At 44.4% G+C, this 18596-nt stretch overlaps 1 protein-coding gene across 1 annotated transcript in view; it reads left to right on the top strand.

Annotated features, from left to right (window-relative positions):
* The first annotated feature begins 7112 nt into the window (after positions 1-7112).
* Positions 7113-18596, top strand: part of ABLIM1 (actin binding LIM protein 1) — a 199146-nt gene continuing 187662 nt past the window's right edge. The window contains exon 1 of the mRNA XM_065672317.1: positions 7113-7186. Within this exon, the coding sequence (XP_065528389.1) occupies positions 7174-7186 (13 nt within the window). The 5' untranslated portion in view covers positions 7113-7173. The remainder of the gene's footprint in view (positions 7187-18596) is intronic.

Genomic DNA, 18596 nt, shown 5'->3' with positions numbered 1-18596 from the left:
ACCAGTCACCTGCCCTGCACCGCGTCACAGTGCATGCTGCAGATGTGCAAATGTCACGCAACACCGTCTCCAAGTGCCAGTTCGGAGGTGTGGCCAAAGAGGAGGCAAAAGTTCCATTCTTCCCTGAGCGTGGCAAGCAGGCTGCACCAGGACAGACACAGCGCCAGGCACCTGCCCTGAACAGCTCAGCAGGAAATGACACCGGTCTGAATGTCCCACGCAGGCGCATCAAGAAGAAGGTCCGTTTCAGTGCTGCTGTCGAGGCCTCTCCCGGCACTGGCAGGCAGGCTGCAGCAGGACGAGCTCAGGGCCGGGCACCTGCCCCGCACAGCCACAGAGAAAACAAGGATCTGAAGGTCACACCCAAGAGCATCCTGAAGAAGGTCCATTTCAGAGACGCTGCTGAGGAGGAGGCAGAGACCCCAGCCTCTTGCGCCTTTGACAGTCAAGCTCCAGCAGCAGAAGCACAGTGCCATGCACCTGCCTCAGTCAACACCGCAGTAAGAGGTGCAAAAGCGCAGGTCACATCCAGTGTCAGTGCGACCTACAAGTTCTGGGATGAGATCGAGGAGGAGGCAGAGGAAACAGATTCTCCTGACGATGGTGAGCAGGAGGCAGCACCGCAGGCACAGAGCCACGCACCTGCCTTGCTCAGCCCAGAGGCATATGAGCTGGCTCCAGAGGGAGCAGCCCTGCTCATCACAAGGGAGCCTCTGGTCCAGGCTGTGGCTGTGGATCAGGAAACCAGCCAGCAGCTGGTGGAACCTCAGGACGTGACCGAAATCCTGGATGCGGCAGTGGCCAAAGAGGAGAAAGAGAGGGAAGAGGGCACTGACAAAGAGCTGTCCGAAGTGGAAGAGGTCACCGTACACAACCTCTGGGTCAACCGCTCAGTCGCAGAGCTCCTCCAGGATCCCCAGGCCGATATCCAGGAGGGGTCTGGCTTCCCCAGCAGCAAGGACTGAAGAACAAGCTGGAACCTTGCAGAGAGTGCCTCCTATCTATAGATAGATAAATCTATATCTATATTATTATCCTATAATAAATGCTCGGAACAATGTAGATATATTCCAGCTGCTCCAGCCAACGAGCCGGCTTCAATTGGAGCTCGTCTCAGATGCCTCTATACAAACGCCCGTAGCATGGGGAACAAACAAACAAGAGGAATTAGAGATGTGTGCACATCTACGGGGGTATGATATAATAGGCATCACAGAAACATGGTGGGATGGCTCCTATGACTGGAGTGTTGGAATGGAAGGTGTTACAGGCTCTTTAGAAAGGACAGGCCTGGCAGGCGGGGAGGGGGAGTTGCCCTTTATGTTAGGGATAGGCTGGAGAGTATGGAAGTCTGTCTGGGGGCAGGTGAGCAGTTTACAGAGAGTTTGTGGGTCAGGGTTAAAGGGAAAACAGCCGTGGGAGACATTACTGTGGGGATCTGTTACAGGCCGCCTGATCAAGGAGAGCCTGTGGATGAAGCACTCCACAGACAGATAGGAAAAGCCTATTCTTACTTCTGTAAGAGTTTGCCTTTTGTTCCAAAAAAACCCCTAACTTTTGTCACAATAATCTAATTTCAGGAGGAAACATAGTGTTGTGCATAGATGGGTATGTTCTGATTGGTAAGTTGTCAGCATCAGAAAGAGCTGTAATGCTGACTTCTACCTGCTTTTTCAACCAAGCTAAGTCATTCTCCCTTGATCTGAGTAAAAAAATATTTACATACTGAATATTTACATGTACACAAGCCCACGGGACCTGATGAAATCCATGCACAGGCCCTGAAGGAGCTGGCGAATAAAGCTGCGAAGCCACTGGCCATCACATTTGAAAAATCATGGCAGTCAGGCGAAGTTCCCGACGACTGGAAACAGGGAAATATAACCCCCATTTTCAAGAAGGGGAAAATGGATGACCCGGGGAATTACAGACCAGTTCAGTCTCACCTGTGTGCCTGAAAAATTTTGGAGCACATTCTCCTGGGAGGCATGCTAAGGCACAAGAAAAACAACAAGGTGCTTGGTGACAGCCAGCATGGCTTCAGTAAGGGGAAATCCTGCCTGACCAACCTGGTGGCCTTCTAGGATGGGGCTACAGAGCTCATGGACAGGGGTAGAGCAGTTGACGTCATCTACCTGGACTTGTGCAAAGCCTTTGACACTGTTCCGCACAACATCCTTCTCTCTAAATTGGAGAGACATGAGTTTCATAGGTGGACCACTCGGTGGATAAAGAACTGGCTGGATGGCCGCACACAAAGAGTTGTGGTCAATGGCTCAATGTCCAGCTGGAGATCAGTAACAAGTGGTGTCCCTCAGGGATGGGTGTTGGGACCGGTCTTGTTTAACATCTTCGTCGCTGACATGGACAGTGGGATTGAGTGCGCACTTAGCAAGTTTGCCGATGACACCAAGCTGCGTGGTTCGGTTGATACGCTGGACGGAAGGGGTGCCATTCAGAGGGCCCTCAACACACTTGTGAGGTGGGAAGTTTAACCATGCCAAGTGCAAGGTCCTACACCTGGGTCGGAGCAATCCCAGGCACAGCTACAGACTGGGCAGAGAAGAGATTCAGAGCAGCCCTGCATAGAGGGACTTGAGGGTGCTGATTGATGAGAAAATGAACATGAGCCGGCTGTGGTGTGTGCTCGCCGCCCAGGAAGCCAACCGTATCCTGGGCTGCATCAAAAGGAGCGTGACCAGCAGGTCGAAGGAGGTGATCCTGCCCCTCTACTCTGCTCTTGTGAGACCTCACCTGCAGTAGTGTGTGCAGTTCTGGTGTCCTCAACATAAAAAGGACATGGAACTGTTGGAACAAGTCCAGAGGAGGCCACGAGGATGATCAGGGGACTGGAGCACCTCCCATATGAAGACAAGTTGAGGAAGTTGGGGCTGTTCAGCCTGGAAAAGAGAAGGCTGCGTGGAGACCTCATAGCAGCCTTCCATGATCTGAATGGGGGCTATAGGGATGCTGGGGAGGGACTCTTCATTAGCGACTATAGTGATTGATAGGACAAGGGGTGATGGGTTAAAACTTAAACAGAGGAAGTTTGGATTGGATATAAGGAGGAAATTCTTTCCTGTAAGGGTGTTGAGGCACTGGAATGGGTTGCCCAGGGAGGTTGTGAATGCTCCGTCCCTGGTGGTGTTCAATGCCAGTTTGGACAGAGGCTTTGATGGCATGCTTTAGTGTGAGGTGTCCCTGCCCATGGATGTGTGGGTGGAACTAGATGATCTTAAGCTCCTTTCCAACCCTGACTATTCTATGGTTCTATGATTCTATCATTCTATTTTCCCAAGAATTGATGCTAAAAATATCAATAGTTTCATTCCTCTTTTTGAGGGGTCGGCGAGATGGAAGGGAGAAGGGGCTATAGTGACTGGTACCAGCAGATTGTTGCGAAGCCAAAGCATGAAACTTGCAGTGCTGTATTACACACACACCACATATTACATTACATGTCTGACATTAGGTGTCTGAGTTGTGGTCCAAAAGCTACTGAAAAGCAAAGGGAGAGATTCTACCCACATTGCTGTGTGGATCATGAGTGGAGCAATGTATCGGCTGTAAGGGTTCAGTAACAATTCCTCTTTTCCCATTTCAATCTTAGAGGTTACCTGGATGCGATAATCCTTTTAGGAATCTTTTGTTTGTCTAAACTCAGTTTATTTAGCGGAAGGAAAACTGGCTTTTCTTCAAAATATTCACACAGTGGCAAAGTGACAGCGAGGTATGCTGCACAGGGAATACAGTCCGTCATTTAGGATACTTTTCTTTGAAAATGCAGGTTCTATTCTTTGCTCTTGACATAGATTTTCTCTGTCACTTGGACAACATACTTAGCTCCTGAAGGGCATTTTTAGGCATCTAAAAATGCCAACAGGGGATTTGAAAACAGCTGTTGTTTGGTGAAATATATTAAACTGTTTGGGCATCTCTGAAAAATCCTTAGGTGCCCGTTTGAAACTCTTAGAGCCAACATGTTGACCTTAGTGGATCTTTTTATACTAACTTGAGTTAGAAGCCTAGGCTGTCTGTACAGTCAATAGGAAAATGTAGGAGGTGCAATCCTGTTTCCCAGCTGACTAATTCAGAAGCCTCAGGTAGATGCCTGAAATAAAACAATGTCAATCATTGCTCGTTAATGGACTTCTAAAGTAGTCAGGAAATGTCTCAGTCAATCAAATTGCTCCACAGCTTGCTGCTGCTCAAAAGGATCATCACTTTTCCCTCTAATGGTTCCTCCTCACCCCTTCCTTGCTGTGTAGTTCTGCATCGCCTTCTGTCAGCTCCAGTGTTTATCTGAGCCATTTGTTTCTTTCTCTATCCTCCTGTTTCCTTACCTGGCACAAAATGAAACCAGCGCAAGAAAGTGAACAATTCATAGAATCATGGAATACCAGGTTGGAAGGGACCTCAAGGACCATCTGGCCCAATCTTTCTTGTCAAAGCAGATATCCCAGCACCCTGATGAGTCAAATCTTAAGCATGTCCAGTTTTGGGGAATCCACCACTTTCCTGAGGAGGTTATTCCAATGGCTGATTGTTCTCATTGCAAAAACTCTTCTTGTCAAGTTGGAATCTCACCAGGAATAAGTTGTGCTCATTACCCCTCATCTTTTCGATGTGACTTCTCTGCTAATGAGCTAAGGTAGTTCTCTGAGAATCAGACCAGTGGTGATGGTGCTGCAGTGAGAGAAGCAGGAGCAGATGGGTTGGAATAAGACAAGAGGCACACATAGGTGAGCATGCCTTTAGAAGCAGCAGTGAACTCCTGCACTGGCTTGTCCAGCTTCTCTGACTCAACATCTCTTATTTAAGTACCTGAGGTTTTCATTTGTAAACTAGTAATAATGATGTCTTACTTCTCTGTACCTCCCTTTCCCATCCTCTTCAGCTTCCTTCCATATTCCCTAGAGACTGTCAGGATCTGGGACAGCAGCTACAGGAGCTGATTCAGCTATGCGTGTGCAGATTGCTTGGCTGGTACTTGTGGCTAATGAAGACATGCCCTCCAGAACTGGTAACCATTGACCTGCCACTGCAGCTTTTCTCCTTCATTTTATATCCTCTTCTTAAGTGCTAATTGCTACAAAACTCATAGGGATGTAGAACTCTTTCTGAATTACACCTTTTAGTTAACCTAAATAGAAATTCTCCATATCCAAATGTTAAAATCTTGGTGGGGAATTGACGGACAGACAGGAAAATAAAACTTTATCTGCCTCAGTTCCTCCAGAAACCCAGCTAAAAAGCTCCTTTTAATAAATAAGTGCTGTATCTGATCCATTTTAGCATTCCCTTCCTTAGAGACTTTATATGGTGAATGGAATAAACTCTGTGTTCTATAGAAACCCAAGTTACAAATGCCTTTCCCTTCCTACTTCCTAGCAGTATAAAGAAAGGAAGTTCTTCATTAAAAAGCTAATTTCTACATGTTCCTGAACCTTCTTTTTAAAGCCATCTATTAAGTATCACACAGGTGAACTCTTGATAGTGCTAGTCAGAAACTCACCAAAGGAAGTGCCTAGGAAATGACTCAATTAAAAATACAAAATGCTGTCATACTACATTGACTGAGGAAAACCTCAGCTCTTTTGCACAAGAAGGAAAACTTGAGTTGCTTCCAAGTGGAAAGTTCTACTCATTTCAGAAAAGGAGACAGGGAAAGGAACTGTTTTTCAAGTGGATGTCAGCTCACCCATAATAATGGCATAGGACTTTGGAAGGAGAAGAACAGATGTATTTAATTCCTGCTGCAGGGCTCAGGAACATTTGCAGTGGGTAAGATAACAGAATGACATAAGGAGTATGATTGAATTGAGGTGTGGGGACACTGCAAATAGTACTGGGTATGACTAGAAGTCACTGCTGTATATGAGCATGAACTCAGATTGAGACAAACAGATTCAGGTTTTGTGCATCTATCACCCCATGAGAAGGTGTGTGTGTGCTGACTGTTCTGCTGCTGCTTCCATGCTTGTGCACGGAAGTGCACATGCTTTACACATGTGCACTTCCGACTTGGTTGGAGTGATGGGGAAACACTGCCTGAGGGCTGCTGTGATGGAGCCAAAGCGCTGGCTGGGCTGTGCTTTCCAAAAGTGGGAATGTGGGATATGTCTGTTCCTAGTGTCCATTTCTGCTGGTGGACACACTGTGATGAATTCTTCACCGTCTCTCTTAGATATAAAGATTTTGGTAATTGTTTGGGGTTTCTTTAGTGGAAAAATTGTGTAGGCTTCTTGCTTGTATGAAGACAACTAGTGTATGGCAGAGCACAGTGGAGGAGTGTGATTCAGCCTCTCCTGTCATTTAGTTTACATGCTGGCTCCTCACTGAGCACGACAGATCGTGCTTTTCTTTGGTTCATAGTTGCCCATTCTGAAATCAGTAGGAGTCTGTGCTTACGTTTCAATTTCATTATTCTGATGTGGTCATCTAACCTGTTATTCTTGACAAACTAGACTGTGTTTTGCTTAACTCTTGCCAGCATCTAATAAACCGGTGGCACAGGGCTTTTCTTTTGAGTATGGCTTGGGACTATTTGGTGTTATTAGACCCGAGGCCAGACTACCTTGGGGAGGGGTGGTCACTAGATACTGATCTTGTTCCTCGGCGCTCTCCAGTTGTCTGCTTGAGGAGCCAGGAGGCAGCGGAGTGACCTTTGCTGTATGTTAATGACAACATCGTTTTGCAGGCAGCGTTGCTATAATGTTTATTATACTATTTACATACAGATACGCAGGTGCAGAGCTCGGAGGGTGAATCTCACGTTGTGCCGCAGCCCCGTGTCAGGCCATAACCGAGCTGACTTGCTGTGGAGCATCGCTTTCGGTGCCTGTGTTGGAAGACTCGGCCACCCAGCGCTCGCAGGAGCAGACGGACCAGCGCTGCTATTGCAGCCGCTGTGCCTCTCCCGCAGAGCACCGCCGTGCGGGGGGGACGCGGCCCCGCTCCCTGCCCAGCGCGGTCCCGCCTCCCCTCCGCTCCTCACACGCACACACACACGCACCGCAGGGAGGCCCCGGCGCCGCCCCGCACCGCGGCGGGCGGGCAGGAGGAGGGAGCGCGCCGGCGGCGGGACCCGCCTGGCCCGGCCCGGCCCAGTCCAGCGCCGCCGCCCCCCGCACCGGCCGCCGCAAGCCCGGCTGCTCCGCGCCCGGCTGAGCCATGTCTGCCAGAGGTGGGTCTCTGCCGCGGCGCTGCGAGCGGCTGCGCTGACCTTGCGCCTCTCCATGGTGCAGTGCCCGCACGCTGCGCCGGAGCGGAGGTTGTGCGGGCGATTTCGGAGCGGGGAGCGGGGGGAGGAGGCGAAGAGATTTTGCTGGTCCCGTTGTGCGGGTCCGGAGCGGGGCACCCGACCGCAGAGCATCCTGAGGGGTCGGGCACCCGAGCGCGAGGCTTGCGGACCCCTCTTCGCCTTCACCCAGCGCCCGCGGGCGGTGGCTTGCTGCCTTTCGAGCGGTGATGGAGAGTGTGTGTCTGCAGAGGAGGAAATATGGTGGTGAGGGTGGGCTTAGGGTCAGGGCTCGGTGGTTGGTGGTGCTGAGGAGCTGGTTCTGATGTGTCTGCTGAGCACGGGGAGGCATCGGGCTCGTCCTGGCGCTTGTAACGGGAGTGCTGCTGTCAGGGTGTGGTGATTAATCCAGTGCTCAGATTATACCTCTGGTGGACGTTTGGTTCTGGCTTGAAATGAACACTTTGAAGTTTTACTGCGAATTTGCGTTTGTTTTAATAATGGCCTCAGCTCGAATAGCCTTTGTCCTTCGCATGTGTTTGTGCAGAGATTCGGGCTGTGTTTGGTGATTCTGGGCTGGAGGTGAACAGCTCAGCCTCATCCGCTGCAGACCCTGCCTCTCACATCTGCTTCCAGTGTGAGAAACTGAGGCAGGCGTGGTCCAAAGACTGGTGCTTTAGTGTTTCTATTATAATTAGTATCAATTAGAGTGCTGGAGACATAAAGTTAAGCATTTTCTGAACGTTGTCATAACAGAGCAGAAATACTTGTGAGCATCTCCTGAGGAAAGATTATCTTCACAGTAATGACAGGTAAAACCACTCCCCACTTCCCTCTGAACTGAAAAAATACTTTGTCAAAATTATGTATTACAAATTAACAACCCCCTGCATGCAGGGGTACATCTTATTTGTTCATCCCTTTATTTCTCTGCATCTTGATACATTAAATACTGCTCAGCATGGGCAAGCTTTTTCATTAGCTTGGGTTCCTGTTGATGTCCAAATGAGCTTCATGCACATGGGAGGCATCGTGTGGCTGCTGAAAGGTTGTCAGTGTTTTGTGGTTAGGACCATATTCCTAAGGCATCACGCCCATTTTAGATATAAATAATTAATGGTGTTAGAGCAGCATAATTCTCTGTGACACAGTAGAATTCTTGCTTTAGGAAGAAATGGACTGCATCGGTCTCCAAAGAATCCATTTCTGGAAGAACACTAAGTGTATGAGCATCAGCACCGTGCTAAGGCTGCATTAGTGGGGAAAACCCAGCAAAGCTTCATAACATAGATTAGATTTATTGTCTTCAAAGGGCTATCTGGATTCGGGGAATTGACAGAAAAACTATTCAATTTCAGCTCCTCAGATGACTCCCTCAAAAGCGAACTGGACAGAATGGAAAGCCAGGGAACATTTCCACTGGCCATATTCCCTTTTCCTCCCCCCACCATCCCTCTTTCCTATTCATCTGAACAGCACATGATGTTTGATGCCTGCTTGATTCTGCTGGAGAGCTGCCTGGAGAGGAAGGGTGAATTCTTTCTCAGCCTCTCCTGTGCCATCTAGTTTATTCACAGTAATTAATTGGAGAGATAGTCCATAGGACTTTGGGGAAGTAGTGAATAAGATTCATAAAAGAGATTAAGATATTAATCTCTTTCCATATCTGCTTTTCAATTTTAACAAATGGACTTAGTTGGAAAATAAGTTTGTCTGTGCCAATAAATAGAGTTATTTGGTACTGATCAAAGGCTGTTTGTGTGTAAAGCAGTATAGACCACTGTTGCTATTGGCCATTTTTAACACCACTGCTCTTGAAATCACACATATGAACTTACTTTGGCACACTGATGTGGTATGATGGGTTTTAACGAGATTACTCATGAGAATGTAGCTCAAATAAGAAGTGAATCTTTAAGGGATTAGGACTTTGTTCAAATGTTAGGTAGGGCCCCTTTGCTTCATGAAGGCACACTGCACATTACCTCATGCATATGCAGTCTCATTAAAAGCATAGTATCATTGGGGTTTGCAAGCTCAGCAAATATTGATTGTTAATATTTTATGTTGTGTTAGCTGTCCAAAAGGTGATTATTGTTATTCTGAATGCATCAGGCACATGGAGCTGTCTGCTTGCTGATTATATACCAAGCATAGCAAGAATAGCAAAGGAGTTAAATATTTACCTGTGCCATTTTTATTACTAAACTGCAGGAGATATTCCAGGGATAGCAAAAAACATCACGGTGTTATCCGTGTTCAATCTGCGCAGCTCTCTATTCATCTCTTTTGCTCCAGGAGGCAGCATGCTCTAGTGAACTGACTGCAGTACATGACAGAAGAAACTCCTGAAATCCAGCGGTTCCTCTGTACTTTTGGAACTGTTCCTTTTTACTCTTCTGCTCTAGCTCCTGAAACTACCCATATAGTCATTGACATTATAAGTGATTGTAAGTCAATACAGAAAGTGCAACTAATAAAACAAATCCATGTAAGATTGCCTGAAATGGAACTCTGGATGAAGAGTTGTATGCTTCCCTATTTGCACAATGGAAATAATGGTAGCTAAGTTTTCCACCTGTGCTTTAAGATGAATTTTCTGAAACATTCCTTTATTTTCTTGCACCCTTCACAGACTAGGCTGTTGCAGTCCCTCACACCTGGCCCTCACGTCTTGCTGTCATGAAAAGAAAGCATAAGGTCTCTTCACATCCTTCTGCCGCTGTCCTCATAGTAGAGGTCCAGCAGATGTTCTGACCAAATGCCAGGTGAAGCAGCACAGACGAGTATTCCCAGCAGCTTGAGCAAATAATCATCTTGGAAATCGGGTGAACTGGGAGCTGAGATGAGCTTTGAAAATCCCTTTTCACTTCCCTTTCAAGTTGGAGTCCTTCCCAGGGCACTCTCACGACCTGCTCTGCAGCCTGTTGGGATCAGGGGAGAGCTGCCATTGACGTCAGTTGGGCTTTTCAGTTTTGCAGTTTGTGAAGGGCTTCAGCTTCTACTTTAAGCTGTCGTTTAGTACTTGCTGTTAGGACTCATACATGACTGAATTTGGGTGTTGGAGGAAGCCTTGTAGATTGTAGCTTACCTAAGGGCTTGTTTGCAAAGAGCTGTACATTCTCTGGATGAAAGACATTTTTCTAAAGCCAAGTATAACTGTGACCTACTTGTGCATGTTATCTCAAACTGCTTAAAAACTGTCAAAACTGCTTGTTATCAGGAAGGTCTAAGTTAATGGAAAAAATGGCTATTTTTAACTGTTATAATCTGCAGTTATGCTAGAGCAAACAGGCACAAATGGGAGTGTTTGATATGGTCAAATACAAAGATCTTTGCCAAATATTTTTGTCTAAATGTTGAAAGAATTAGCATGAGCTCTATTTAGGTCAGTAGACAACTACTTCAGGAAAACAAAGGCATATAAAATAGGTTTATCAACACTAGTGTCTTTTCAGCCTTTTTTGTGCCATAGCTGAATTCTGACAAGGCCAGTGTTAAAGAAGTACTATCATTGTCTAATATTAACAGGTTGCACTGTGCTACTCTGATGCTGCTAATGTGGGTATTGCGGAGAAGGTAACTGCGTTTTTAGCTTACTCAGTAGTTGAAGTAGTAGGCTTGTTCAGCTTAAGGATTTATTATATACTACAATGCTTGTGTTTTCATATTTGATTTTCTAACCAATGTAGATCAAACACTTCTCATTTTAGATAGACAAATCATTGTAACAGTGGTGTGAGTGAGGTTTTTGTCCTCAGTTCACAGGTGATACAAGAACTAAAATGAGTTTTTTCTTTTCCCTGAGTCTCAAAGCTGGGTCAGAACAGGGGAATTTCCACTGCCTTGGCCTCTTCTCGGGCTCCTCATTTGTTCTTACACAAATTGATAATAGATTTCTAACAGAAGGTGATAAACTTCCACTAATTATTATGCTTTTCTCTAGTGACAGCTCTTTCTCCATCCCCACTGTGCACAGTTTGCTTGATCCGTCTCCCAGTTTTGAGCTAACTTTTTTGTGAAGAAGTCGCAGATTTTTCACTGAGAAATTTAAATACTGAACCTTGAGTTCCTACATATTCCACCAATAACCTTTTTCATTTCCAAACCTTCTTATCCTCCTCAGAGAGCTGTAGACATGGCTGCTGTTGCTGGCAGCAATGGTTCTGATTGAGGTCTCTGCTGACTGGTTTGAAAACTTGCTGCTGGGAGGTTCTGGTCAGTGTTTTACTATGGGCTGTGATTTTCACAGTAATAAAGCTCCTATCTAAAGGAAGCAGCCACTTAAGAGAATACGATATTGTCTGCCATATGCTTTCTGAAAACTGTTGCTGTGGTTTTCTACTTGTATTTCTATATGTGTTTTTCTACAGAGGTATTTCTTTCAGACACATGATAATGTCCCTAATTTGTGGTGTGACTAGTAGGTGGCTATCACTGAATGCTCTCAGGGCAAGCAACATGGAGAATGGGGCAGTGAGAGCTGGCTGGATATTTCCTTAATATTAGAAGTAGAGAATTTTAGCATGTTAGTTAATTATTACAGCTTCACTGCTTCCAGTCGTAGTGATTTCCATCCTTTTCCTTGGGATAATGCTCCGTACCCCAAAGGAGCACGTTCTTGGCAGGGCTCCGTGCTCTGCAATGTTACCTGAGGCAGAGCTGTGTGTGTGGTCATGCCGACACAGCTGTTTCCCACTTGGAATACCTGTGCTGTGCAGGATTTGGAACTGGCTCTGAAGGCTTTTCTATCCACAGCTTTTGTCCTGAATTTATTCTGTACTGATTTCATACTGTTACTTAATCCTATCTGCATTTTCCATTTATTTCTTCCAAATACATATAAATATTTAACATCTCTTTTTCTCTAGTTACTAGTTTTAGGGCTTGAACCTCAACTTAGTGGCTCAGGATCAGCACCTGGATTGTCACTGCAAGCTGTACTTGCCTGTACATGAGAATCAGTAGCTTCAGCTGAATCTTTAGGCCTGGTCAAGCTTCCCTTTTGATGGGGAGAAGGAATATCTTACTGACTTAAGCAGTAGTATTTTTTAAGCTGCTCCTGTTTAAGTTTTACCTCTTCTCCTATCTTTTGTTTTTCCCTCAACAAAGCTCAGTCTGTGCTGTTTAAATTTTGTGATTAATGAAAATTAGTCCTGAATGCATGGAAAGAATTGCATAGACTAATGGCAACAACAAGAGGAAACTGGAACAATGAGGTAGAATCTATTTTAGATGCATGGCTTTGAAAGGAATTGCACAGAAGGAAAATAAGCATCAGCTTATGGATTGAAAAGCCAGCACAATTGCTTTGAGTGAAGAACACCAGAGCCTCATGTGTTTTGCAGTCTCTGAAAACAATCTTTTGGGGATTTCTGTCTTTTTCCTTTTTTCTTGTTTTTTGTTTGGTTTTTTTTTTTCTCCCCTCTTTTAGTAGGTTTGAGTTGAATATTTTGAATTATTTTTAATCTAACCTGTTAGTAACTGAAGATGAAAACCACACATGATTAGTTCATGTGACTGGTGTAGTATTGCTTAGTTTTGCAGCATAAAGGCAGTGGAAAGCAGACTTGGATCTCTAAGTTCTGAGATCAGCAAGTAGCCCGTAGCTTTTTTTATTACATACTGTTTAGGCTACAATGTCTTTATAGTTAGATGTTGTTCTTAGAATCATAGAATCAGTCCAACCGTTACCCCAGCACTGCCAAGACCACCACTAAACCATGTCACTGAGGGCCTCATCTACATGGTTTGTGAACACTTCCAGGGACCGTGATTCCAACACTGTTCCCAATGCCTCATCACCCTTTTGGTGAAGAAATTGTTCTTAATATCCAATCTAAACTCTATCGCTTGTTACCTGGGAGAAGAAACCTACCCCCACCTTACTACAACCTCCTTTCTTTTTCTTCATTAAAACCCAAAGAAAATTCCCAGACATTATACAGTAGTAGCAGAGGAAAAATTCACTGAGACACACATTTTCTTAAATGCTCAGCCCTTGCTGTGGCATTTTTTCAGAAAGAACTTTCAGTTTTAGAAGCTCAAACTCAAAAACAGTCCTGCAAGCGTCACTGTGCATTGCACTCAGTGTTTTTACCAGTCCCATATGTTATATAGAGAAATCCTTAATTTGTAAACAACGTTTGACCAGACATGCTTCAGCAGGGTACACCTTCGACAGAGTTGTCTTATATTGTCCTTTTCCCATTTGTAAGCCCGAATCAGCACCTTCTCTGCTCCATGTAAACCATGAAAAATGGCCATGTCCACCATGCAGTGCCTCCTGTTTACATGTACACATTTATATTAGCTGAATATGAGCTACCTGTCTGAGTACCTGCCGAATTTCTTCGGTGGATTTTATAGCCTGGATTGACTTCTGTGCTGTTTTGAACAGTTTCTTGTAGCCAGCTTGGAGTTACTTCCCCGTGGCTAGAATATATTGCTTGCACTTTATGTTTGACGAAAACTATAAATCTGTCCATCTGAGCTCTCCATTTTGAAATGGAAGGAGGATCTGTTGTCATCACTGTACCAAAGAATGATGTGTAAAGAAGTGTGATGAGCCAGAGTGTTTGTGGCATCAGTATGTGCTTTGCCTCCAAAGAGGAGGTGCTGGGGTTTTCCTGCTGTACTGGTAGGATCACAGTGAGAGGTTCCCAGGAGAGACGCCTGCTCTGTGCAGCTGGGACTGAGGGGTGCTCTGGACAGAAGAACATAGAAAACATCCAGAAGACAATGTTCTCAAAAGTGAGGCAAAAGGTACTATTTTTCCCCTGTGGAATGTATTCAGTTTCATCTTAGAGGGTAGTGCAAAAAAAAAAAACCAGTCCAAGCCAGCCAGCGTATTGGGAGGTTCTGACTCCCTGAAGCCTTTAGACTTTGTTTACCTCTTTTTGGAGCAGGCTGTAAAGTGCAGTATGTGTTGCTGCTGTTCATTGATGAAGCCAGTGACGTCTTTTTCTATTTCATGTTCATAGACATTTTTCTTGGTAACTTACTGGCCTGGTGCTTAGCAGTGACCCTGTTGGAGACAGGTCAGAGAAGTGAGTGGTCTCACCACAGTGGACTTTACAAGGATGGCACGATAAGAACTGGTTTACTGCTTCCTTACTAATAGAAATATTTTACTCCGTTTCTAAATGACAAAACAGAGAGAGACACATTTAAATCCAAAGTGTGAAGCTGAAACAGTTTCTGTAAGTTTAGTGTTTATCATTCCCTTTTGCTACACTTGGAACCTCAATCATTTCTAATGTGCTCTCATTTTAACTACTGTTTCCTCTAAAGTTACTCTTATCTCGGTAAGTACTGCAGGATTTCACTCAAGGAAAGAATTCTGCTTTAATTTCTGTTACTGTAAAGCTGATGTTGTTTCTGTCTCATCAGGCTTGTATGAGGTATCTTTGATCGACAGAGAAGTCATCAAAACTGCTGGTCAGATTACAGTTTCCTTTAAACTAGTGATGAAAGCCATTGGTTTATTTTTGGCATTAGAAAGTCTGAGAGACAACTAGCTTAGATAAGAGATGAAACCTAGTCAATAATAAAGGAACATAGCTAAGAGAGTGTAATAGCAGCTCTGAAAAATATGTTCCAGCTCTAACTCTGTGACCCTACATACAGAAAACGCAAACCTGTTTATGCCAAAGTACTGGCTTTCTCTGGTGTCCTAGGTTGCTACTTCTCTAATCAACATGTGTGGAAGAGCTGACTATAGTAAGGACTGTGTAAGATGAATGAATTTCATAGAATAGGGTATAAAAGAAGAGATAGGTTCTGGACTTGCTTTTTCACTGCAGATAATACTAAATACTCTGTTCAGTGGAACAGGAATATAGTTGAGCCTATGGTCAATAGACAATGTGGAACTCAGTGGTTTTCTCAGAATGAAACCAAAAGGAGAAAAGCCTTTCTTTCTTGAATAAAAGCATACCTGAGTGAAGCACAATCAAAGCACCTTTACAGTTAGGTTTAGTTGCAAAAGGAATTGTGTAGAATATTGTCCGTGAAGTAATATTCTATGCCTATTAATGAAAGTCAACATAATGTAAATACACTCATATTCTCTGTCAAGGCCTTTCTTCATTAGTGTTGGAAACGTGTGTACATGCATGACCAGGCTGTGCTGAGGTGTGTGTGAATAACTCTGCTCCACAAAAGGCCCTCTGCAGATGTCTAGAGTGGTTTATAATAAGCAGAGCTGTGACACCTATTAACTTGCACTAGAATTGTGCCCAGTTTTACTTTTTTAATCTTAGTTTCACCTGTTCTTATGAATATCCTCTGCATATGAATGTACATACATGAGACAGGATTACAATAGTTGTATAATTCTCTCTTCTATTGTCCTAGAGAGCCAATAAACCAATTAAATGATCATCAGACAATCCACTAAAAACCTGTGGCATATGTAAATAAGAACAAAACTTACTTCAAGAAGGCAATATTATATAATCATGTGGTTATCCCAAACTGTTTATTCTACTTTATGAGCTGGAGATAATCCCCAAAATTATCCGGTCCAGACTTTGATCTAAGGAAGAATAATAAGACTTTGATCACTGTTGAATTGGCAGCTGCTATAAAAAACCTATGTCATACTTCTCTCTTAGTAACGCTAGCTAAATCCAAAGTAACTGGTAAAAGTATTTGATGATTGGAGCTTAGGGATGCTTTCTGACTTGACCTGAAGTAATCTCTGTCCAAAAATGTCTATATTTTTTTTTCCTATTTTCTGTTGCCAGATGTTTTCATACTTGAGATGAATGGCAAAAATGTGTTGTGTACTTAGATATGCAGTGCACAGTTGGAGTCTGGTGTAGGAGAGAAAGAGGCTCTGGTTAACTGATAGTGTTCATACCTAATATGACTGAATTGCAACACAATTCTGGTGACATTATCTTGCTTCCTGTATGTCCAAAAATGTCATTTAAAATTTAAATATTTAAATGGCTAATGTCTAGGACTATTATAGTTGCCACAAAGATACCATATTTCCTTCCAGGCTTGCAACATGATGTATGTTTCTATAGGAAGCATCACTTGTGATGTTTTTCCTTTAGAGCTGCAGCTGGATAGTGGCAATTTTTTTCATCATAAATTGGGATTTTTGAAACTTCCAGAACTGTGTTGGTCAACAGAGCTCACAGTTGTGTAATTTCTTTGGCACTTCAGAATTTTTGCCCATAATACATTTGATAAGGAAATGGTGAAAACTTGGACTGAAATGCAGTTTCGTTTTAGACTCTTTAATGTATTTTTTTATCTAGATACAACATGACCTTGGTCCCTAGGTAATGCAGGAGATTATTGCCTCATCCCTGGCAGTGTTCAAGGCCAGGTTGGACGGGGCTTTGAGCAACCTGCCCTCGTGGAAGGTGTCCCTGCCCATGGCAGGGGGCTGGAACTGGATGAGCTTTAAGGTCCCTTTCACTCCAAGCCAGTCTGGCATTCTGCGATTCTGCGATTTTTCGACTCTGTGTGGCACGGGTGTTGAGAGGTTCATGTACTGTTTGGTATAAAGTTTCAAGAGTGGAGTGCCATGAAAGGTTTACATCTGGTTCTTCCTTCCACCAGCCCAGCATGGCACCGAGCATTCAGCTTGTTTGGTACAGTGTGTGGTGGTGCAGAATTTCAGCAGGGCATTGAGTCAACCTTCCCATTTTTTGTCCTTGGCAGTTTCAAGGCCAAGTTGGACAGGCCCTTGGGTGGCATGGTCTAGTGTGAGGCATCCCTGCCCATGGCAGGAGAGTTGAAACTCTATGATCTTAAGGTCCTTTCCAATCCAGACCATTCTGTTATTCTATGATTCTTTTGCTTTGAGTTTTCCTGCTGCCTGGCTCCCTGCTTGTTGCAGATAACTGTAGGTCTAAAGTTTTCTTTAATAAAAGATCTTACGTTAATAAAAGGTCTTCTGGGCAGTAAATCTTATTGAGTTAAACATTCAGATTTGGGAGGTTTTGTGGCTTTTTGCAATAGAAATTTCCCCTTTTTCTTTTGTCTTCTCGTGACACCATTTGTGTACACTAGGAGTTCTCATTTTACCTTTCTGCAAGGCACACAGACCAGTAGTAGAAGAGGCACTTTATTCCCTGCCCATTGTTGCCACTCTGTATTTATCAAAAGCAAAACCATTCTGTGCCTGAAGGGGGATTAAGAACCCTACCATCTTGCTATTTATGATGCTCAGGAGGTATTTTTAGTAAAGGTTGTTGTGCTGCTTCCCCAGGGAATGGCTGAGAGAGGGTAGGTCATGAGAAGCCAGCTGAAACTAATGGGTGAAATTGTAGGGAAGGGGTAACCCCAGCAAAGTTCCCTTTGGTGGTTGCGTGCAAGTGTATAGATGTATATGTATACACATAAACATACTTGGAGGCTGATTTATATATTTATATATATATAAAGAAACTTTAATCAGCAGTGCTTACTGCAGCCATCTGAAAAAAGGGAGAAGATTAATTCATGCTCTGTTCCACACAATCCCTCTTCCTGAAATATTATTGGGATGGTTTTTCTATGATGCTCAGTTTCCATAGCTGAACCCTTCCTCCAGATGTGCAGGTCCAGCAAGATCCCAGTATGTTTCTAAGACTGACTCAGTTTTCTAAGGAAGCAGGATCAAGATTGAGCTTTGTTCTGCCCTTGTTCAGTTTGCTTCCTACATCTTCCTCTGGAGACTGAGAAGTCATGAGGGTAGTGGGTGAAGGAGATGGTGATTAAGAGCTGTAGAGAGTGGAAGAGGAATGGAAAGAAGGGCCACTGAGAACGGTGAGCAAAAGAGACACATTCAAAGCAGAGTGAGGCAAGAGAATGTGTGTGGAAATCCTTCTTCAAACTGGTACAGAGGTAGGACTGGCACAGACCAGAACCAGCCCTGAACCTAAAAACAGTTAAAAGAGATGGGGGTAGAGAACATTTGGAGAGTTACAGGAAGGAGCTGTGAGGTTCTGATGTCAAAAAGCTCTTTGATTTCTTTGATTTTCTGGACACCCCAAGAAGCCCAGCAGTCAGTCAAGGGGAGTGTGTGTTGCAGTGACTGTCCCCACAGTTGCTGCAAATCCTGCTGTGATTTTTCTGAAGGGAGAAGAGGGAATTACTGGTTTGCAATCGCCTGAGGAAAAACTCTGAGCTGCCTAAAACCTCTGAACGCTTCACAGACTGATCTAGGAGCTGGTGCTCTGCCAGATCCTATTTTTAAGCAATTAGGTTTCTCTCCCAGCTTTATGAAGTTATGCTTCTCTAGCAATATCACACAAGCATAGGGCCTGGAAAGGCTGGGGGGAGCACGTGTGCAAGCATATGACTTTGGAGGGGAAAAACATAAAGCTAAGTTTGGTGCCATGTTTGCATA

The sequence above is a fragment of the Lathamus discolor genome, chromosome 3 (genome assembly GCF_037157495.1).
Source record: "Lathamus discolor isolate bLatDis1 chromosome 3, bLatDis1.hap1, whole genome shotgun sequence".
NCBI classification, from domain to species: domain Eukaryota; kingdom Metazoa; phylum Chordata; class Aves; order Psittaciformes; family Psittacidae; genus Lathamus; species Lathamus discolor.
This window is presented reverse-complemented; position numbering and strand designations above follow the sequence as displayed.